A 23123-nucleotide genomic window follows, 5' to 3' on the forward strand; every position below is an offset into this window, starting at 1 on the left:
AAAAAAATCAAAATCAAATGAAGAAAAAGCCAAAAGAGAAATGTAGGGCCACGGTGGGACACCGTATTGAATTACACCTTGGCGATGTGTTTTTATTTTGTATCTGCTCCCACAGTGGTTTGTGTTACGCAGTATCTGTCTCCACAGTGTCACGGTAACAAGCGAGTGCTCACATTGATTTCACCCACTGCAGTGTTGCAGGCTCACTGAGTTTATCCCCAAAAACAACAGAAAAGACTGGCAGTTCACCCAGAAACCTTTGATTCTTTTTGTTTTGTGCTTACACAATGGAACTGAGCCTTTGTCTTTTGTTGTGGCAGTAATTTCCCTCCCGTCTGTACAGTATTAGAGTCTCAGCATTCCATGTCATCATCATCATCATCATCATCATCATCATCATCATCATCAACATCTTCTGACCTGATGTGGAAACTATTCACTGAAGTCTTTCGTTCCTCCGTCCTTCTCTCTGAGGGACCTGCTTTTGATCATTTTAACAAATCGGTTCTTCAAAGAATGGCTGCAAATCCCCATGAATTTAGATTTTGTCAAATGGAAATATTACAGTTTGCAGGACAGAATAACAATGTCCATGGGAAACAAAGCCGCATTCTGCCTTGTATTATTTCCCTCCCGCTCTCGTGTGCTGCAAGGAAAATTCCATTTGATTGCATGCTGCTGTATCTCTCTGCATTACACTTGAAAGGGAATTTTTGATTTGGTTAAATATTAATCTTGAATACATTATCTTGCTCGCGTGCTTTACAGTCTTTACTGTTACAAATTTCAATCAAAACACATTGGATAACATTATGTAACTTTGAATATTTAGTGAAGACCGTGTGTGTGCTCGTCCTGCTCCCGTCCTGCACCTTGTAGAATAGTGTGTTTTTCTGTTCGTCACAGATCCACCGTGGCTGCTGGCACAGGGATTTACATCAAATGCCTCGGTGTTACTTAAAGGTTGTAATTTTGGGTCTGAAGCAGAAACTCCGCTGAAGTTTTCTCAAGGGGCTGAAGGAGAAACGGCAGAGTTGTTACGTTTGACAATCCCCGGATCCCCTCTGATCCTGAGCTCCTCGGTCCGAGCCTTTTTCACATCCCCTCGTTCTCATCAACATGCCAGAGTTTTGCCGAATTGATTTTCTACCACAGGTGCCATCATCAGCGGGTGTATTTTCTCCCCAGAAGTGAGCGAATGACATTTGCCGCCCTTTTGGCCGCGGTCGAGGAAAAACACAGATGTCTTTTTCACTTTTCCAACTCTACCTCTGATTAGCCAGTTTGTCTGGCCCATCGGCATTAGCATATGGATTAATTCCTGCTTGTTATCTCGGTCTATATGTAATAAGGCAGTCCTGGATGACAGCGCTAATCAGGTTGGAAGGCAGAGCTTTCTTGCCTTCTCTTCCTCTGCTGCCATCCTCACATCCCAAAACTGATAGCAGGGTAGACACATCGGAGGGGATTAAGCTAATGTGATGGCAGAGCCACCTACAGGGTAATTTCAAGAGACAGGCCTTGGCATCCGGGGAACAACTTGTCAAGACCCGGCTGTAGGCTAATATTGTGGCTATTAATCCTTAATGTAAATGGCCTTGACTAGATTTTACTCTTGTCTCTGTGTGGAGCTTTAAGCGCAGTCATAAGTCTCGTTAATCACTGACATAAAGCAGTCCCTCAAGGATTTTACAGTAATTATTGCACACCAAAAAGATGCTTGTTTTTTTGTTGTTGTTTTTTGCTCGCTGTTGTCTTTGTGAGGAATTGCCAATCCATTTGCATATGTTCCTTGTTTCATTTTTTTTTTGCAAGCTCCTGGCAGAGGAGTGCTTTATTTCGTCGCGGTAAAAACGTGATGGAGTGTTAAAATCACAACCCGTGTCATTTTACAAAGGGATTTGAGGCTTGTTAGGTAAAACCGTTGGAACGGGTCAGAGTTACTGTTTATCTGCTGGAAACAGTTGATAAGGTGACACAAAATTATAAATCGGAGCGGTAAAGTCACAGACCATCACTCTATGAGCAGCAGCTCATTGTTTTTGTTGTCTTTTTAATAATTTTAATTAAAACATAAACAACACAAACAAATAAGGAGGGGGAATCCACAGGCACAAGTTTTAATTAATAAACAGCACACTGCTTTGCATTTTTATTCCTCATTAATGAAAATATTATCAAATTAGAAAACACACATCAAGGCAAGGTCTTTCAAAAAAAAAGAAGAAAAGTGAATGAGATTTCCTTAAGGAGCTGATGGAGCACCTTGATGGTGAGAGTTTGTCCTTGCCGTCTTGTCAGCCCCGAGACGTGATCAGGTCGGTGCGAGTCCTTTATTTTGGTGCGAGTCCTTCATCACTGACTGACTCTTTCTCTCATCCTCAGGTCTGCTCATAGGATCCGGCTGTGCACTTTATCCACTGGGATGGGACAGTGAGGAAGTGCAGCAGACCTGCAACAACAGCTCAGACCAGTTTCAACTAGGTGAGATGTCCATCCAACACACACACACACACACACACACACACATACACACACAAGCACACACACTCACGGCTACAGCCCACACACCGATGCTTCAACCGTGACTGTGTACATTTGTCTGTCGCAGGACTGATAACTGATTTTCTGGATGAAAAAGCAGAAAAGCGAAAAGATATATATTTTCTGAATGATGAAAAGTCAACAGAGAGTTTTCTGCAGAGTTTTAAAGCTCTGAATATGTGTCGAGAATAAAGCAGGCGCCAGAGTCGTGCTCTGTATTCAACTGGCATTGTCATGGCTATCTCAGAAATAGACAATAATACGCTAGTATCAGACGCTCGGCAGGTGGAGGGGCTTTTCATTCTGCAGCTGCTTTTCTTTTTAGTTGACGCTAATCAAACAGCGTTTGAACCTCTGATTAACAGGGAAAAATCACTTGGTGTGATTGTAACGTTGTAATTAAATGTCAAAAGGACATTTTTAATAGAGCTGTTGAGACCATTACTTATCAGGTACGCATAGATTTGCTTTCTTTTTCAATTTACATCAACGTCCGCCATGCGAGAGGTTCTGCCACTTCTACTTTTATTGTTTAAAGAAGTTAGACCTATTTGTTCTACTTTCTCTGTGCTCATACAACTGGCTAACTGCTGAGCAAAAAGGTGCAGCTTGTTACAAAACAACTTGTACTTCACCCGCCAAACCTTTAAATTACCATTTGAACAGAGAATCCAAAAAAAAAGTCCAGATGAATTAGTGAGCCTAAAACTAGATTAATGAGACTTGTTATTGAAATTGTTGAAATTGTTAGAGACCCTCATTTACTTCAATTTATCAAGTCTTTTCTCTGTTTTTTGATCCTCTCTTCACCATGGAGGAATGTGAGAAAAACAATGTGTTCTCCAAGAATTCACAGTAGCACGTAGGAAAGTAAGTGACTGATACAAATGGTCACTTTGTGGGTAGCGTAGTCCTAGAGATCCTTCAGTGTCCCCAGTAGGGTGTGAAATCCAACCGTTTTGATTGACCATATGATCCTCAAGGTCAAGTTGTGACTTGGCAAAGCGTCACTCGTCATCACCAACAAGGCAAACACAACAGCTATCAATTCAATAAGTTTTCAGTTCAGAAATAGATTCACACAGATCGCAGCGACCTGAACGTGAGCAGATGTCCAACTCATGTCCATATGATTCTGTCAGATTTGAATTCCTTACCATGTCATCTTCATTACTGGACTTTTGTGATTTCATCTCAGAACATCGTAGTTGTTTCAGCTTCACTGCGGTCTTTATTCATGACAATGTTCTCCCGGGAGCAAAGTCAAGTTCACACAAGTGCCATAACCTAGTAGATCGTTAATTAATCATGAATAGAGCAGTCAGTATTTTATTAATTCAAACATAGCTTTGAGTCTCGCTACAGCCTGAGCACAGTAATTACATGCATGTTCAATATGGGAAACAAAATAATGTAGTTGGGGAAATGATCCCACCTATGTCTACAGAATGAATGCATGGACGATCCAAGTCATTGCTTTGACCTGGCATGTTTTTAAATGGAATACTCCAACATCCTGTTAATAGTTAATAAAGTATAACCACGTTTTTCAAAGGAGGGGAAGCTCAATTTCAGTAATGCCGACACTGAGAGAAATTTGCAACAGAAGAAAATTAGACGTGTTTTCAGTTTTGCCTGCTGAATCAGGTTTTCCGCAGTGAGAAGACATCTGATATGATTCGTTAATGAGACGCCTCTTCCTCCTACCACCCGGCTGGTAATCAGATAACTGCATTTAATCAGACATCCTCCCCAAATTTGATGTTTATAATGAGAAGCTCTGATGGTCATCGCAACATTTTCCAAATATAGAGGCAGATTTAGGTCAGATCCTTCTCTAATAGTGCACATAATTCCCTTTTGAGGATTATAAAAGGAGGTCCTTTATGTTTTAATTTAGGCTTGCTTTTGGCTCACTTTCAACACATTCTGCCTCTGGTGTGCTTTCCAAAAGTCTGTGCTGTGAGGAGTGCATTTGGCACATACCAGACTGTCTGTCTGTTTGCAAATTAAGTTTCACGATGTCCAGTGCATTTGTCTCAACAGTGACAACTCTTTTTCACAAGAGGAAGGGAAATGCTGGGGCTTGAACAAAAATGTGAAGCAGTTCACAACATTGTTTTGCTCTCAACTCAGAGGACGTTTTCCTCGTCGGAAACAAGGGTAGAAAAGGACAGAGTGTCACGTGTTGTATTTGTGATTCATGATTTTGAGCTGTAAATAAAACTTACATGTTAATGTTTGATCGAATGCCAAAAGTAGAGACAGTGTCATATTTTTATCATACAGAAACACACAACTAAAGCATTTCAAATGAACCGACAGTTATATTATCAGAAGGTGGTGACCTTTGCATCTATGCTCACTCAAACACAGCACAAACACACAACTAAGACAAAGTGTAAACATCCATCAACACTAAAAACTTCCACAACATGCAAACATGTTCTTCAAACATTTCCAATCTTAAAAGAAGTAAGAATCTTTTTCTGACCACAAACATGCATAAGGGTGGACATGCCACACCTGGATCCCCATTCGGCTCTGCATTCATAAACTATTGTCCAGTGCCTGTTAGAGCACTGGACAACACTGTAGAGATATTCATAGCATGAGCACAGCCAGGGTTATAAACAAAATAAATAGGCCTCATTAAAAAACTAAAGTGTCTTGAACCACTTTAATATTAACATTTCAGGTACATGACTTGAATAAGAAAGAAATCCTCCTGCAGTTTATTTATATGTATGGAGTAAACAGTTTTAAATTTGAGCTCCTTTATTACAGAAGTGATGCCAGATTTATGGGCAGTACTCCCAAAGTGGAGAATAAACAGTCCAGGACCCTTCAGACATTCTGGTGAAACACAATCAGTTGTTCCCTGGCCAAAGGCTTACCTGTGTACAAATTTCATTAAAATCCATTCAAGGGTTTTTGGAGATGTCCTGCTGACGGACGGACAGAGAAAACCCGACGGTGGAATGATATCACCCTAAATCCTGTGCTTCCCTCTGCAGGTTCCTGCCAGATCGGCTGGGCGTATTACTGCACAGGGGCAGGGGCGGCGGGCGCCATGCTGCTGTGCACCTGGCTGTCTTGTTTTGCCGGGAAGAAGCAGAAGCAGTACCCGTACTGAGGGGAGCATCGGGAAGGGGGGTGGGGAGGGGGGACAGGCAGAGACCTCGGGCGGTGCGGGGGAAAGGACCCTGGCCCCGTGGACTCACACCAGTACAGCACATCAGGCACCAAAGACACCAAGTCGTTATGGTGCATCATGGGACACAACTCATCTGACAACTGCAGGGACTGTTTCATAATACATAATACAACACACACACACACACACACACACACACACACACACACACATACACAGACATGGCTTTGAAAAACTTGTTCTTCTCTCAAGAGCTGTTCTTAAATGAAAAATGTATGGACCAATCCTATTTGTAAAATTGTTACATTTCTTTAAGAGTATTCTCTTTTTTGTCTTCCTCCTCTTCAGTCATTGATGTTATGTGAATAGTGTGCCCTGTGATGATGATGATGATGATGAAGAGAAAAGTAATCTTGCTTCATTGTTACGTGAAGTGTTTCTGTCTCCTCTATATGTCTCATCCTTGCCTTAAACACAAACTGAAATGCAATAATCCCTATAATGTAAAGCAATCCAACACTGGCTGCCTGCTTCCTCGACGCAACCTTTTCAGATCCCAAAAGTCTAAGCATAGTTTATTTAACACATTCATAAGATGATATACGTTGTGTATGATAATGTATTTTATCATATTAGCACATGTTTTGTATTCACTCTTCGAAGTATTCTTTGTCATTATTTTCATTTTGTAAATAAATGTTTATTGAAATGTTGTATTCAAAGTTATTTCGGTCGAACATCACACCCTGAGGTTAACTGGACAGGCCTCGTCTCACATTCCAGAAAAGCTTTTCCCATGACCTCTTGATCCCCGTGGTGTTCACTACAAGTTGGAGTCAGCCCCCAAGCTCAAAATCGATAAAGAGGATAAGGACGAGCAGCGCTTGTGAATTTGACTTTTCACTACTATTGATGAGGTAAATCCCTGTGACCTCTCGTCAGATTATTTGCCTTTTGATCAGGTTACTCAACTTCAAATCATCTTGAGTCTTCCAGACAAAGCCTGAGATGCAATCACACCCTGGGACATGAAGTAGCCGCGCATCCATCAGCTTAATGTCAAGGGCTATCTTAGGGTCCCTCCACGTGCCTTCACAGCGTGAATTACAATAACGCCAACCTTTTCATAGCAATTAGCACAGCTCTATGTGAGCTACACCCATGCTTTCCAGCAACTATTTTTAGTCCTTTTGTTGTTCCTCTCCGTTTTACTATCCTTTGATTAACAAACAAACCTACAGAGATTCATCCGAGCTGGAGTGTACAAAGTCAGCTCATTTACAATGCAGCTGTACGCAAAGTATTTGGCCCTCATTATTAGCATGCTCGTTTTCTCACAGCGCGCGGCGTCCCCAGATGACGGCAAGCCCTCCTCCTCCATCGTCACTTGAGAAATCTCTCTCAGTACTTGCTCTGTTTAATATGTTAGCATGGCTCCTCTGCATTCTGCTCTCTGTGGCTCTGATCTGCCGTGCTGATTGATATCACTTGTGATTGTGACAGTGTCAACCAGATGCCTCATCAGCACAGGCTGACACATTGGGGTTAAGTTGGACTGCTCCCTCCTTTACATCAGTACCCGCACCCCGGAGTGACAGACAGGTTGTACAATGCAATCTTATTAAGGGGTTGCTGCTCGTAGGAGGCTGATTGTCTTAAAACATGCAAAATGTGTGATAGCAGAGGAACTGCCGCTGCTCTCATCAGCTACTGGATAAAAGGGATATTACAACTGCTGGTACTGATTAAAGAGGACTTGAGCTGCCAATCGCAAAGTATAATTGTTTAATACAGTGAGAACCACACACTAGTTCATACAGAAAACTTCTTGAATCGAGTAGAGGCAGAAAACTCAGAGGGAAATAAAAACAGAACCATTCAAGTTTTCTTTTATAATTTGGGTGAGCTGGCCCTTTAAGAGAATTCTGCACACCTGCTGGATTTGATTTCATGCAAATGTTCAAAATGCAATCACTTTAATGGTGGAACCAACAAATAAATGCAGATTAGCCAACACTTTAAATACTTCTCGTCAAAATAGCTAAATACAGTATACATCAATTTGAAAAACGACATTGATTTCCTTTTTTCCATTACGTTTATGATTTGGGGAAATTGGTGCAGGATTACATTTCTGGATTAGCGCTTCAGGCTGCAAATTAGCATCTGGATCAAAACATATAGTCTGCATGAGAATGTTCTTTTTTTAATTATCCTAATTGATTTTCTTTAACCTTGAAGGAAAGCCAGCAAAGAAAGACAAAATCATACCTTAAAGTGAATGCTGCTGAAGTTGCAAGCGACACCATCGCATGGCGTCAGTTGAAAAGCCTTAAATTGTACTGTAGTTTTAATAGTATAGTAGCGGGGATTCTTTGAGGGTGAAAGCGCTGATATTATTCATCAATTAATTCCTTTCTAATTAGTTCTCTTTCCTCGACAGTACTCTTGCAAGATAATTACTGCCCTTAAGAGCAGCTCTGCTTTAAAAAGGTTTTGTGCTAAAATAACAACAATCTCCATAAAGATATTGCTTTATTATTTGCTAGTGCTGTAGGATAGCAAGATAGCAGTGTGGCCGCCTTGTGTAATTTACTACATGTGAATGCGCTGGCAGTAGTGTAAAATATTTGTTCGGTGTATCATCTGCAGCATGAGAACAAAGTCACGCAGGAGTTTCACATTAACTATATCGCAAACAATCAGTGTTCCCCAGAAAGTGCAGTGGTTTGGGCCAAGCATATTTAAATTAGCTCAATCTTTCTGATTTCAAATCAAACTCCATTTTTGTCCCATACTGTGTCGTACATGTCCCCACGCAATTAGGAACTGCCAGTTAGTAGCGTGTCAATTACCATATTTCCTTGTCCGCATGATTCATTAAACATACGCCAGATGAACTGCATCAGCGAAGAGGATTGGAGGCTGTTAGTCAAAGCAGCAGGGCTTCTAAATTAGAAGTTTGTTTGATCTCAGGAAAAAAGGTAATCCTCATACGAGGAGGGCCATATTTTATGAAGACGAAATGTCATGTCCTCGATATTAGCAGTGCCACTCTGTTTACCTTTTTAAAGGTCATACACACCCAGACAGGTGTTTCCAATAATGGCTGATTAAACCTGTCTTGAAGTTCAAACAGGGCCGTTATTGCAGGCTTTTTTTCACCGCAGACATTTTGATTTGTCACAGTTGGAAGAGAAGCATAGCATGCACAAAAGCAGAAGACTAAAACCAAACAGAATGCCCCCATCTTTTAATTTGTATGTGTTTAAGCCTCTCAAAACATCTTCTGTGGAAAAGGGTTCTGATGACGGGGTCATTTTGTCCCACCTCACATTGTGTGCGCAGCAAAGCTAACAAACGATTCCGAGAGTCAATCAAGTGGTGTCGCTGCACGCTTGTGCTCAGTCCTGAGGAAAGGTGAGATCAGCCAAAGTAATGTAAAGCACCTGTGTGGGTTTAACACGGGTTTGTAGAGCCTTAAAATTCAAATGTAATTAGCAACAAAAGAGAGACAAATTGGGGAAGTTGTGTGGATGTAACACGAGGTCATCAGTCATCTGCATGCAGGATGATCGCGCCTCACTAATATCTATATAACTGCTTCTTTAAAATGGGTTTAAAATCACACAGGACAGGCGAGAACTCTAGAATGAAACATCTAAATCCCAATCAAATGTCTTCCTACTCCTTTGCGCCACTTTGTTCCATCATCTCCAAGTAATTTTGTCTTTGAGTGGCGCTGAGGGATGGGAGGGAGGAAGGAAGCAAGAATGAAAATGTTTGTTGTATCCTCCCACTGTTCCCGTACAGCTATCATCAATGTCAATCTGCAGGATGAAGGATGCAGCATTGCCTTTCAAGCAACCTCAGTTCAAGTTCCAGCTTTGGCAGTAGCATTATTCTGTAAGCCGGGTGAGACCTGGCTCCAGCAACGTTATACTTTCTAAACACGAAAAGTAACGCCTCACAAGTTTCCAGAGAACTGGAATCATAGCGCTGGGCATAGTTTCAAAGAAAGAAGCAAAATATTATGAACTCCTCAAAGTTTGCAGAGATGGCACTGTTCCCTGAATGGATCTCTGTTGAACTATTCAAACTGAAAAAGGAAAACCCAGCCTCACCGCTTCTCTTTACTCTGGGAGCGTGCACTCCTGCAGGGATGGAACATCAGAGACAATAAAGTGCAAATATTTTAGCACCCTATGGAAGACCTATTGTAATGTGAGATATATGCAGAGAAGATGCAAGAGCAGCATTCGCTGAGCTCCTATCTAATAGTCATTGCGACACCGCGGCACTGTTCAGTGTAATCAACTCTGCTATCAGCACTCTGCCGTACAGAATCCTCCCAGGAGAAACATGCTGATTCTTTTATCCTTCATCAAAAGCTTGTGCGCGGCCGGTTCCCACTCTGCTGCGGTTTTTTATGCCTTTTGGAATTGTCTCAAACCTATGTTCCTGTCGTGTTTTTAAAGAGGCTCTAAAGGGCATCACCTATCCCCGAGATGTTGTCCCAGCAGAGCTCGTCCAGAAGGCCTTTGGTGAAGTTAATCCCGACATGTTATCAGTCACAAACAGCTCTCTGGCCACTGGTGTTTATGCGGTTTCAAGTTTAAGAATCCAGCCTCGATCCCTTAATCCCCAGTAACCATAGACCTAACTTTAAAATGATGTTTTTGTCAAGTTACTTTGAGCCTGCTGATATACCTAGAAAAACCTAGAAATTAAAGGCCTATGTACATAAGACGCCAGATGAACATCACCCCACAACCTTTGTTGTTTGATGTTTCCTGATACATTGTGTGCAATGTTAAAAAGAAAAGAGTTATCCCTAACTCTCCAAACAAGCCGTGATAAAACCCACTGCATGCTATACCAAGTAAATGACACTATATAGCAGGATTCCCAGATGCCATTTTCTGCTTTGCCAGTACCCAGAGTTGTTGTTGTAACTTCCTTTGGTACTTTTTTGTCTTCCTATGACATTTCTGTGGTAATCAGAGACTTATGTTGACTTTTTAGCCACCTACCACAGGAATGCAGCACATGTTCTGTGGTAATTTACCACAGGTTCTGCATGTGGTATGGTCCTGTGATAAGTCTATCAAGAATAGATCACAAGTCTCTGAGGACTGGAATAGGACCCCCTTGATAAACAGTCATGTGGTACGAGGGGTTCTAGGCAGTAACTCTCTTCACACCATGTCAAAAAAGAATGTCTTGTCTTTCATTAGGATTTGTCCACAATAGGCTTTTTCTTCCGAAGCCATCACTCTTTCATCAGCTCACCTCATCACCCCTCTAAAGACCTTGACTGTAGGTCTGCTATGAGCGTCTCAGCTCTCTGATACTGCTGCAGAAGACATAAGACACCAACATCTAGTATGGTGATGTCCTACTATTTGTGAGTTATAATAAAACTGGCAGGTTCCCTCTGTATTAGTGAAGTTTAACTGTTGCCTCTGTGGGGAAGAAAAAAGGGAGAGAATTCGGCCTATTCCATCCCCGACAGCCTGTGAAGGATAAAATATTATATTAACAGTACTGAAGACAGTGAAGTGAAAAACAGGAACAAGGTGACAGCATCCACGGTAATTATCAGGGGATCAACATATACTTTCATCTTAAAAGTGGGAATCAAACCTCTGTTATTAAAGATCAACTTTGGATCATCCTACAGAGTGACCTTCATCCACAAAGTAGCTCCACCGACATGGCACACGGTCGTGGTTTGGCTTCTTTGATGTCCGTCTGTAATGGCCTGGTAATCAAAGTGAATTGCCTTTTTGTTTCAGCGCATTCATTCACTATATTAAGATGTGTCGAGGAACCAGGCTACATCTTTAATGGGATCTGTGTGCATGGGTTTATTACATCAATGGCACACATAATGGTTTTCATTCCTCACAGGACATCAATTTCAACATTTGACACTGCCGTCACAATTTGTCTGATACCTTAAAATGTGTCGCCTGGACAACAAGGCTCTTGAAATAACCAATTTCCTGTGTCATTTATATATATATATATATATATATATATATATATATATATATATATATATATATATATATATATCACATCCATTTTTGTATATAACATCTCTTTTTATATATATTTCTCTGTTTTTTAAGGGGTCTGTCTAAGTATTCACCTGAATTTAATGTGTGTAAATCATAGACCAGTATTTGTACAAGATGTATTTTATTAAAAAACTCAAACATAAAGATTGAACCAAAGCTTACAAATGACAGATTATATGACACTTTGGCAACTTTCTCTGAACATATTTTTACATCACAATTTACTCGACTTGTTGTTTTGCTCTCAAACTTGGCATTGTCCCAAAGGGCTTCAAAGTTATGAAGCTGTCACTTGAATAAGTCATACTTTTCATCTTCTCTCTCATTTGAATAAATAACTCTTATGAATCGCTCTATACGTCAAAGAGGCCCACGTGGGGGCCCAATCCCTGGATTGAGAAACCTCCACACTCAAGGTTCTTAACGTCATTCAGTTTTAATTCCTTATTGCCCCGAAGCTGCTTCATGTCAGTCTTCTGTCGGCACAAACTCTGAGAAGTGTCACAAGCTCTGACAGATCCCATATGTTATGATTCTGCATTTAAAAGCTCCTTCAGCACCACAACCACTTACAGAAATCTATGTTTCTGGAGTAACGTGATCTTTAATTTCACAACCAGTAAAACCCAGTGAATGATGAGATAGTTGGTCCTGTGAAAGTTTGTCACTTAAGGAGCAAATCAGACTCAAACAAACCTGACAGTACTTCAGTCAGGTATACAAACGACGTCTTGTTACAGCTTTCAGAAGGGCCGAGTTCTTATTTGGGGTTTAAAAAAAACATAGAGGAGACTGAACATGCTTTCTCTCTCCGTCCATTGAGGTTTTATTTAAACTTCTTTTAGATCTTTGCATAGGTGGAATGGACTTCATAACGTTTTGTATGAGGAAAATGTTTTTTAGTTCAGACACTTTCTTTTCTGAAAATCATCTATTTTTCTGTCATGAAAATCACCAGATGGAGGTGGTAGTTGGCCGACTCTGATTTAGCCCGAGACTGGTAGCCTTTTATATAATAACAAGAGCTTATTGCTATCTTGGCTCAAAGGCTCAAAGGCTCAAATACAGGCAGAGTTGAACAAAAATGTAAAAACAATGTTTTGACATTGTTCTTGAAATCTGGGTTACATCCTAACAGCAATCAATGTATCAAATGTTCTGACAAAAAAAAGAAAGATAAAATCTATTTGTGACTGTCGCAGGTGTGTAAGAAGCCCGTCCTATCCACAAGCTGCTTTATTACTATTTACATTCATTATGATGTGTTTAGTTTCATAATGATAATTTTGCAGGAGTGGTTTTGAAAGGGAGGCGTGATGTGATAACTTTCTTGCTCGTTTTAGCAACTTGTTGTGTTAGTGCTGCTCCATTCATTGGAAAAGAGTTGACAAAACTGGGTTTTTTGGTTGGATCCGTTTTGTAAATTTAGTGTACTCTTTCTAGTTTCTCATTATTTCCAACCTTGCCAGGAGTATTTCACTCAGTCTGTATGAAAACACAGAAATCGTCCATCTGTCAGTAGTAGCTCAAACATCTTTGAAAGTCGTGGTTGAAAGTTCAAAACCACTATCCGGCCCTTCTGTGTGCAGTGTTTTCTGCAAGTCCTGCAACTTCCGACAGTCCAGAGACATGCAGGTAATGATAACTGGTGTATAGTTGTCTGTCTTTATCTTGATTTCTATGTGTCAGTACTGTGATTGACCGGCTTCCTGCCCAGGGCGGAGACCTAATTTACTGAGCCTCACGCCCGCCCAATGTCAGCCTGGATCGATTCCTGTCCCAGGCGATCCCTTGAGGAATTGCGGTAATAATGGATGGAACTTTTTCAGCTCCAACAAAACAAAAAGGATCCATCGCATTTTATTAAACAGCTTGTGCGGCACAATCTAGGAGCTGTTGACAAAATGTTGTAACATACCCAATATTTACCTCATGATTGCCTTTATTTTCCTCCTGTGGAAGAGCATTGCCACAGGGTTGGACCTACTGACTATGCAATCGTTTGGTTATGAAGCACTTAGTTTGTGCTGCACACAATGTTTGCAGAATACTGCTGCACACTGTGTGTTTTCAAGTTTCAGCCCCTCAGCTACAAAACTTGTGGCATACACTTTAATATTGTATTGCATATTTTGATGATACAGTATAAAGATTTGAAGATGCTTGACAGTGAAGTCTGCATTGCTTTTCATTAATTGAATTATCGTTGCAATGTGCACAGCATCATCTTATACTACATTTGATATGAATGTAAACGGACTTGTCTCAGATCAGGAACCAGGGTTTTGTATCAGCTCCATTCACAGACCGTAAACTTTTACTCCTTCAATATCTTGGCCTAAAACTGATTCAATCTGCAAAGAAAAGTCAAAAACATTACCGCCCGAACAGGGACTTGAACCCTGGACCCTCAGATTAAAAGTCTGATGCTCTACCGACTGAGCTATCCGGGCTCTGCTGGAAGCGCACGGTATTACCAATTACAATTTGTGGTTTGTAGTGGAGTTTGTATTTTATAGAAAGGCTAGCATGGCAGTATAGCAACATTTAGAACAATACGTACAGTATAGACACAATAATACCAAGTGATGATTTGGAATAAATAAATAACATACGAAGAAACGGTACCTAAAAAGTCTTAAGCTTCAAAAACTAAGGTTAGAAAACAAAACACAATATTACATTATTTGATTACGAAGACAAATTGTTAAAATATGTTATGATAATTGTAGTATTTAGAGGCTATAGTCTCTATCGGGTAGTCTACCCGGAAGAGACTATAGCTCTGAAACTACACAGTATTATCTCCCGCCATCTACCGACCAAGCTGCGCAGTACAAGTGTGTAATTCGCCTACGTCATATAATAATAAGGAAGTAGCGGCTGAACAAACAGCACCAGTCAGGTAGATTTTTGGAGGAAATTTGTCTTTTATTACTCGTTGTAAATGGCTCAGTGTGATCACTGAAGAGGAAATCCAGACAATCTTCTCGCCTCCATCGGCTCACTCTATTGTAGCTAGTTTAGTAGTTGTTTGTGGCCTTTGTTGTGGTCTCTTTGTGGTCTATGAAGGAGCTCGATGGAGAGATACTCGCTCCAGAAAATCATCGGTGAGGGCTCTTTCGGTCGGGCCTTGTTAGTCCGGTGTAAAAGCAGTCAGGATAAGTATGTGATCAAGGAAGTCCAGCTGCCAAAGGTATGTGCAAACAGAGATATCACTGTTACTACAGCTTTTCCCTCACCTGCAAAGTAAATAAATCCCCCCAACGCGAGCCTTTCTGGTAAAAAAAAAAAAAAAAAAAAGATTTTAGTCATAAAACAGAGAATTAAACGCAATGAGATGTTGGCTTTGCACCACCCTGTGTAAACCAACCTGCTGCAGACTACTTTATTCCAGACTGTTATGTCCCTGGGGTAGGATATGAAAATGTTAGGTGTATTTGCTCTGTGCAGATAACCTACCAGACTGTACAGAGGCGTGGAGGCTGATTGTTTGGCATAATAGAGAATGCATCCATGCTCGTATTTGCATTTTTATAGAATCACTCAAAATTGGAAAATTCGAGGAGAGAAGCCATCCTGCTGTCCAGAATGAGACATCCCAACATTGTGGCCTTCAGGGAGGCATTCGAAGGTATTCACAACACTATCTCTCTTCCAACAAGACATACACTTATTCTGGTTTGGATTGTAGGATAGACTGTGTGATTGTGTTTGTTCAGCTGATGACTTCCTGTGTATTGTAATGGAGTACTGCAGTGGAGGAGACCTGCTCCAGAGGATCCGGCAACAGAAAGCTGTGCAGTTCTCTGTCGATGACGTAAGCCTTGACTAAGCTTGCAACTATTCTCACCTTTCTTTTGTTTCACGTGATGTTTTAGGTATTTTGTGGGTTTTTTTTATTGCCATCTCTTGTTTCCAGATCTTGAGGTGGTTTGCTCAAATGTGTGCAGCCGCACTGCATATCCACGACAGACGGGTTTTGCACAGAGATCTGAAGTCCAAGGTGCAGTAGTCTGGAGACATCTTAGTTTATAGTTATTGTAGCTACAAGTTCATATATTCCATTGTATGTCTGAAACGGTTAACATACATAGAACAGACATTGCAAACTTATGAGGAAGACTGGATGAGTTGGAACAGGAAGTTGATCATTTAGTTTATTGGTCTGATGCATGTTGATAAAATCTCATCAGTGTGAACACTGGGGAGGGAAATGAACAATGATGAAATTGCTGACTGAGATAAGATCACAACTTCATCTCCCACTTATGCATAATATCATCATTTTGGTTGCTCTTATTTTGGCCTCATCTCAAGCCGTCGCTTCTTTTTCATTTCCGTACCCAGAACATTTTCCTGACAGATAATGGGACAATCAAGCTTGGAGACTTTGGCTCAGCGTGTATTCTAAACAGGTACGGGAAGAGAACGGCAACGATTTATAGTTTGCCTCTTTTAAATCACTACTGTGTGCTCCATTTGCTGCTGCCACATTTTGGGCTCTGACCATTTTTTTTTGTAATTGTGTTGCAGCTCAAAGGCGTATGCTCATACATATGTTGGGACACCATATTACGTGGCTCCAGAAATCTGGGACAACAAGCCATATAACAATAAGAGGTATCTCTCCATGTTTGTTTGACTAGTGCCTCAGTGTTCTATTGAGACACAGGATCAAAGAAAAAAAAGGATAAACCTTCATAACTTTGAATCAATGCTCTTTCGAGGAAATTGGGGTATTGCAACAGGAAGTATTCATTTTGGTAAAAGCAAAAAACCTAAACCCTGAATCATAGAACAATAAAAGAAAAGCTGATGAATAAATAGTATTTGTAAATGTGGTACAGAGGCCTGGGTACATAACGACAGTGTCCAGGCTAATGTTGGTGTACTGAGGAAAGACTACACCCACTAGAATATGTATATTAATGCCTATAAGATATCTGTAGACTGTTCACATTATCTACATTATTGACCATATGTAAAGACAATTTGCAATATTAATTCCCATGAGGGAAATCGAGGCTTATAAGACGCAGACGTGAGGTACAGAGGAGCAGGATGCAAACATTACCCTCTGTAATTCTGATATATCAAAGCCATGCTCTGGCTCCATCTCCTGGTGCTGGTTGACCCGACGTGTGAAGCCGCCCTGTTTTCTTGACATTATTACTGCATAATTACGAGCACAGACAATTTCCAAAACTCCATTCATGACAATTTTAAAGGGACACTTTAATATTTAGATCAAAGAAAACAAATCCTTATGATTTTTCCTTTATTTCCATGTTTGCTTGGACTTTATGTTTGCTTGGACTTCCCCTTCCACCTTGGTTTCCCATCGACATAACTCCTTCACACAATGCCCACAATGTTCTATCCTGGGCGGTGGACTGTCAATAACAGTCGGGAGATTTCAAAACAAGCCTGTGTTCTCAGCCCAGTGGTGATTATGTAAATTTCGCGTTGGTTGGCCTGTCTCGTCTTATCTTCTCGCCCGTGCCAGTACATGACTGATGTCTGGAGTGGGATGAATAACCATCTCTGTGTCTGTGTGTCCTGCAGTGATGTGTGGTCTCTGGCCTGCGTTCTCTACGAGCTCTGCACCCTGCGACACCCGGTACTTTCCCCCCCCCATCCCTCCTCGCGCCACAGGTTTTGACTCTGGGCCCCTCTCCAAATATTGTCAATGAATGGTTGTGTACAATATTCCTGCTGTCATTCTGCGTCACAGCGAAATACTGTAAAAGCTTTGTTGTGGGAAGACGGAGGCCCAGTGTCTTCAGCTGAGTTCTGATCATCTGCTGTGTATTTTTTTTATGGCTCAGATGTTGCGACGTGTTTTGGTCTCACGGCTCGCTCTCGTGTCCAGTTCCAGGCATCCAGCTGGAGGAGCCTGATCCTGAAGGTGTGCCGGGGTGCGTACCCTCCCCTTCCCAATCGCCTGCCCTACGAGCTGCAGTACTTGCTCAAGCAGATGTTTAAGACCAACCCAAAAGACCGGCCGTCCCTGCACAGCATCCTGACCTCTCACCGCGTTTCCAGACTACTGCGTACTCACCTGCCCTCCCAGGTACACACACACACACACACACACACACACACATTGTGCCATTCCCCTGCAATTTGAGCTTCCTGCATATAGTTGACACAGGCATGATTTTATAGCCGCTCGTCCGTCAGTGCGACACACGCAATAAGTTGTCCAAGTAAGAATTTAAACTCTTACACAATTTCCCCAGCTGAAGTCTGTGTGGAATCTGACCTTTGACACGGCGCTATTGGTTCAGATGGCCCCCGGTGCTCATGTTATGTGTTGTGATTTACGACAGCGCTTTGAATCTTTTACAGGTGCTGGAGACGCAGGAACAGGGGAGGCGTACGGGTCGATGGGACAGACGAGAGGGGAAGAAGGTGGCTAATCTTCTGGGAGAGAGGAGTTTAATCAAAACGTCAACATGTGAAGGTAGAGTGCAAAGCAAAGTTAACAGCGTTGTCAAGAAAAAGTGATGTACCGCTGCAACGCCGGGAGAGCCACATCACAGACATTTTTGGGAGGACACGTGTGGTTGGCAGTGAACAAATGCTCACGTGTCACACATGATTTTTATTGGATTTTTTCAACTTATGAGTGGACTTTGATAGATAGATAATTACTTTATTGATCCCCGAAGGGTTTTTGTGAAGGGATTTGCTATACCTACTGACCACCACAGCCAAAACACAGGGAAAGTATCACATGAGTGTTTTCTCTAGAACACTTTCAGGTGCGTTATTTTAGGGAAACCTGAGAACGCTAACAATTGAAAGAAATGAACAATCCATCCTTGTTGCAACTGAAACCAATCTTCATGACATCAAGAGAATTTCACAAAACTCCTCTTTGTTTATTGTGTGATGCTTTCTTTTCCCTTCCCGTACTCTTTGTGCTTTTATCCTTGCAGCTTCTACAGAATATGTATGTGATTTCTCATCAGGACCTTACTGAAAACAAGAAAAGATTTTTTTTTAAAGTATCTTAAGCAACCTTTTACCTCAGGAGTGGAGTTTCCCGAAGCCTCCCGTGAAAGCACAGGGCCCGGTCCTCGAAAGCAGTGGGCCGCCGAGCCATCGGAAACCGTGCGGCAGATGTTGGCCAACGCCAGCCTCCTCTCATCCGACAGCATGGCTTCTACTCATGGAGGTATGAGAGCAGTGGCCACGTCTTCACTTCCTCACAGTTTGTGGCGTGACATACCGTATCAGAGTGTGTGAGTGTGTGAGCTGTATTCCTGTGTTGGTCCAGATGTGCCAGAACAGCCAGAGGAAAGCAGGCAGAGGAGACAATGGGACAAGGACCCTCCTGAGAGGCTTCTGAGTCTCCTGGAGAAGGCCCGCATCAGCAGAGCCTTTAGCACCTTTTCAATAAACACAGGAGGTCTGTTGACATCTGAATAACGCAGTATTTAGTTTTTGTTACCATGCAAATTTCTTCTTTGTCATCGTCGCGTGTGATATAAACCGACCTCTGGGGTTCTCTCTTTCAGTCGAGGACCCTCTGGTGGGACCCCTCTCCCAACCGCGAGGGGACGACACCGACGGCGGTGAGCCTGAAGTGGCCGAAGACGAGGAGCGTCTGCAGTCACGCTCTGATGACGAGGACACGTAAGTAACCCCCGACTTCTTACTTACCTCTTATTTAATCGCTTGTGAAAGATAAATTCACATTAAATATAAACGTCCGAAGAGCAGGGTTGTGTGACTCTCTGTTGAATGTCTGGGATGTGTAGTTTGTCTTTGCATCCCCTATAACATGGAGACAAAGTTTAAGTGTATTGTTCTGTTTCTCCTCGCTTCACAGAGACTTTGAGGAAGAATCTCCATGCGACTGGATGGATGAAGTTGAGAAAATGTTGTCAGGACACTAAGGCCTCATTTGTTCTGAGCCCACACAATCACAAGGCGTTTACATTCACGATACACACTGAATCATTTCACATCATATGTATGAGACCAGGTCTTGATCAAATAAAAAAGGACCAACTTTTCTAGCATCTTTATATCCAAGTTTACAAAAAACCCGTAACAAAGTGAACTGGTCGCACTGCTGCAGCCAAACACGACTATTTAAGTTGGATATTGTTAAACTTGTCGTTGTGAAACCTTTTTTTTTTTTTACAAACATGTTTGAGATGTGTGTGTTTGTGTCTCTGCCTCCCATTGGATTTTGCACATCTGCAGCGTATACTGTACGAGTTTCCAACGATAACATTCCCAGTGGATTGAGGCCGTCTGGAAGCTCCTGTTTGCTTTGGTCGGGGGCGTGGGGGGAACAGGAAATACTCTCCTAAGAGCAGCTGGGTCTCCACAGGGTCGCAGCACTTTGAGTCCGCCCTTTTGATGTCCACTTCCTATGCAATATGATGAGTACACTAACCATGTCCAGTCATGGGTACGCTTTGTCTTTCCCTCCTTGGTGAGACACTCACGACCCATATAGTGGAGCAGACGCTGAGAGGGGACTGCCGGTCTATGGATGTACCACTAGGTGGAGGTGAAACCCCTGATGTGAGCCGTTTGTAGTGCAACGTCTTCTACTGGCTAATATGTAATTAAACCTCTATTGAACTTCTTTTTTGCTATTAAGAATCGAATATAATCCGATAAATCCGGGATAGTCCGATAAATCTGGGTGTGCTCGTGCTGCTTAGGTATTGGCACCGCAAAGAGCATAAAGACATTTAATAAAAGGGAACCAGTAGAGCCGGTTTCTATCTTTGTTTTGCCAAATTAGAAGCTCAACCGTATGCAGTAAAAGCGGGCAAGAACTCAACCACATGTTGGTAACACAAAAATAAAAGCCTCGCCCATGACGGTTTGGGCTCAACAGGATATAGATACAGACCCTTGAGTCAACAAAACCATAATGGTGCTGATTCACCATCAACAGTCACACCAGCGATGCATTATCCTGCTGCCAAAGTTCCTCCGCTGGCTGAGGCCTCCAGTTGGCTGACCGCTTTCCACATATCTGCCCACGATGTGTTTTATTGAGGAAGCCGGGGGCCACAGCTCGCCCCTTATCTTTAAGACACACTGGATCCCCCTCAGGGCCTCACACCCCAGCCCCCTGCTTTTTTTTAATTCTTACTTTATCTCCCCTTGTACCTCCAATGATGTCCGTGTTGAGCAAGGATACAGATAAAGTGGTGCAACACCACCATGCTGTGTGTCCTGCAGATAGGAGGGTCTCCCATCAGCGTCCATGACAAACCAGCCATCATGTAAACTGTCTGAGCTGAAATGGTTTCATAAGTATTATGTTCTTATTAAGGACTGTAATGAAAAAAAATTGAGATTTATTTAACCTCAGTACTTTACGAGACTAAAATATTGACTAGCCTTAAGTATCACAAAGTAAGGTTTTATAAGTTGGCATCAAATAACGTTTAATTATTTATTATTTGATCAAATATTTTCTGATCAAAACAGGAATCATTTTTCATCTTTAAAGAGCATTTCATGAAGAGATACATGATATTACATTTAGCTGATGCTTTTATCCAAAGCGACTTACATTGCATTCAACCATGTGTACAAACTCAGAAGAAGAGGAAGAATAAAGAAAGTATAATTGTTTTAATAAAGTTGAACTACTAAGTGCTACCAGTGATTGTAATTTAAGTGCTACTCGGTGCTACCTTCCTTATTTAAGTTGTCATCGAAAAAAGGTGTGATTTTAGTTTGCAACAGAAGAAGTAGACACTTCCTGCTGTCCTGATGTCAATGGGGAGCTCGTTCCACCATTGAGTGTTCTTTATTCTTCTTCTTCTTTATCAAACATTAAAATGTTGAGCAATTTGTCTCCTTGTGTTAAATTACGAAATAAAAGTGAAAACGTGTTCATGTTCCTCAAACGATCAAAAAACATCATTGTATTACAACCAATGTCAAACATTTTAAACTCCGCTCGTTCTGGTTCCAGGTGTTGGCAACAAGATTTCTGTTGCAAACTGACTTAATAAAGTATCACAATACTTTTTGTCCTACAATAAATAACCATGTTGAAGTCAGCAACAGCCAACATGCACAGCTGATGCATGCAGTGGAAGTATACCTTTTTGTCTGTTATATTACAATTTCTTTTTTGATTCTTACATTTCAAATATGTTTTATTCCCATCTTTGTTATTCTTATTATTCATTTTCTATTAATAAGAATATAATGTTCAGTGTCACTAATAGAACAAACCAGGAAATAGGCCCACCTCGTCTTGAGTCACAGCGTCTGCTGCAGACCTAAATCTCTTTTTTTTTGGCTTTTGCTGTTTTTATTCATCATAAATGATTGACAGCATCTCACACTATATTGCTGTTATGTAATGATAAGAAAATAATAACACCATAAAATCTCAGAAATGAACAAAGTCTCAATAATTATAAACAAAGAAGGAATGCATTGCAAAACTATTGATTTGCATGGAACTGTGCAAGTGTTCATGTTATTAAGTCCAAGCCTAATTGTTACGTTAGGGGTGCTGCATGGGAAAAACTAAATCGTGACTGAACAATTTTCTGAAGTTTCTTTTTGGAAAACATAGAGTGGATCAAGCAGTTGAACACGGGCTTCCTTTTGCAGGAAGGATGTGAAGTCGTGTCTGTTGTATCTCAATGGCTATAAATGGGTCAAAAAAGGAATTTCTCTTTGAATGAATTGTTCCTCTGTGCAGCATTTCTACCGTGAGTGTTAACAGCAAGGTATTGAGGTCAAAGTCAAATCAGTTTGACGATCGATGCATTATGTCACTTTCTCCTGCAATAAAAACCTCTGCAAACTCGCCGCAGTGTTTTGGTTTGTTGGATAAGTACACGCAAAACCCACAGTGCCTTGGGTTTTTGAACATCGCGTGCAAGCTGAGCAGCTCACGAGTGAAGAAAAAAAAATCTGTGAAACTGAGGGCCATGATCGCATTTCCTCTTTTTCTTTCTCTGTTCAGTTTACTTTGAGGTTCTAGTCATTTTAAAACATGCAACATCCTCCATTACATATTCTACTCCCTGGCCCCTGGTCCGACGTCTAATCTGAAGGGCCTAATTGATTTTCTTCCCGCTCCATCCTGGGGACCTGATTGCGTGACCAATCAAGCATCAAATGATGCTCAGGAGACCTTTTATTTCGCTTGAATCTCCTTTTTTTTTACAGGGAAATATTGCAGCTGAATATCTCCAGCAATCTCTGTTCCCTTTCTGTCGTGTTTTTGTGGCTTGCTCCACCCCTCACACTCACACACACACACACACACACACACACACTCTTCACCAGTTTCACACAGGAAGAGCGCTACAGCTGCAAGA

The 23123-nt window shown here is 41.5% G+C and overlaps 2 protein-coding genes and 1 non-coding gene across 3 annotated transcripts in view; 2 read left to right on the forward strand and 1 right to left on the reverse strand.

Moving 5' to 3' along the window:
* Window positions 1–5700, forward strand: part of LOC137790151 (lipoma HMGIC fusion partner-like) — a 37836-nt gene extending 32136 nt beyond the window's left edge. Inside the window, exons 3-4 of the mRNA XM_068584132.1 lie at window positions 2386–2484; window positions 5562–5700. Coding sequence (XP_068440233.1) covers window positions 2386–2484; window positions 5562–5680 — 218 coding nt within the window. The 3' untranslated portion in view covers window positions 5681–5700. The remainder of the gene's footprint in view (window positions 1–2385; window positions 2485–5561) is intronic.
* Window positions 5701–14167: 8467 nt separating this feature from the next.
* On the reverse strand, window positions 14168–14240 carry trnak-uuu (transfer RNA lysine (anticodon UUU)). Its single transcript has one exon. It is a non-coding gene; the product is annotated as a tRNA-Lys (tRNA).
* Window positions 14241–14671: 431 nt separating this feature from the next.
* nek3 (NIMA related kinase 3) lies at window positions 14672–22554 on the forward strand. The gene is made up of 13 exons (XM_068585462.1): window positions 14672–14983; window positions 15328–15421; window positions 15510–15607; window positions 15710–15793; window positions 16138–16205; window positions 16324–16410; window positions 17356–17410; window positions 17663–17863; window positions 18142–18256; window positions 18830–18973; window positions 19076–19207; window positions 19317–19434; window positions 19631–22554. Exons 1-13 carry the CDS (start codon window positions 14867–14869, stop codon window positions 19695–19697), a joined length of 1380 nt encoding a protein of 459 aa, XP_068441563.1. The 5' UTR covers window positions 14672–14866; the 3' UTR covers window positions 19698–22554.
* The last annotated feature ends 569 nt before the right edge of the window (window positions 22555–23123 follow it).

This window comes from Clinocottus analis, unplaced genomic scaffold, assembly GCF_023055335.1.
Source record: "Clinocottus analis isolate CAN_PGR_092001 unplaced genomic scaffold, fCliAna1.0.p SCAF_2, whole genome shotgun sequence".
Classification (NCBI taxonomy): Eukaryota; Metazoa; Chordata; class Actinopteri; order Perciformes; family Cottidae; genus Clinocottus; species Clinocottus analis.

Coding starts and splice junctions, on each gene's coding strand:
- nek3 (XM_068585462.1), top strand. CDS start 14,867: ATGGAGAGATACTCGCTCCAGAAAATCATCGGTGAGGGCTCTTTCGGT. Junction 15,794..16,137: donor ACAGAGATCTGAAGTCCAAG/GTGCAGTAGTCT, acceptor TTCCGTACCCAG/AACATTTTCCTGACAGATAA. Junction 16,206..16,323: donor TCAGCGTGTATTCTAAACAG/GTACGGGAAGAG, acceptor ATTGTGTTGCAG/CTCAAAGGCGTATGCTCATA.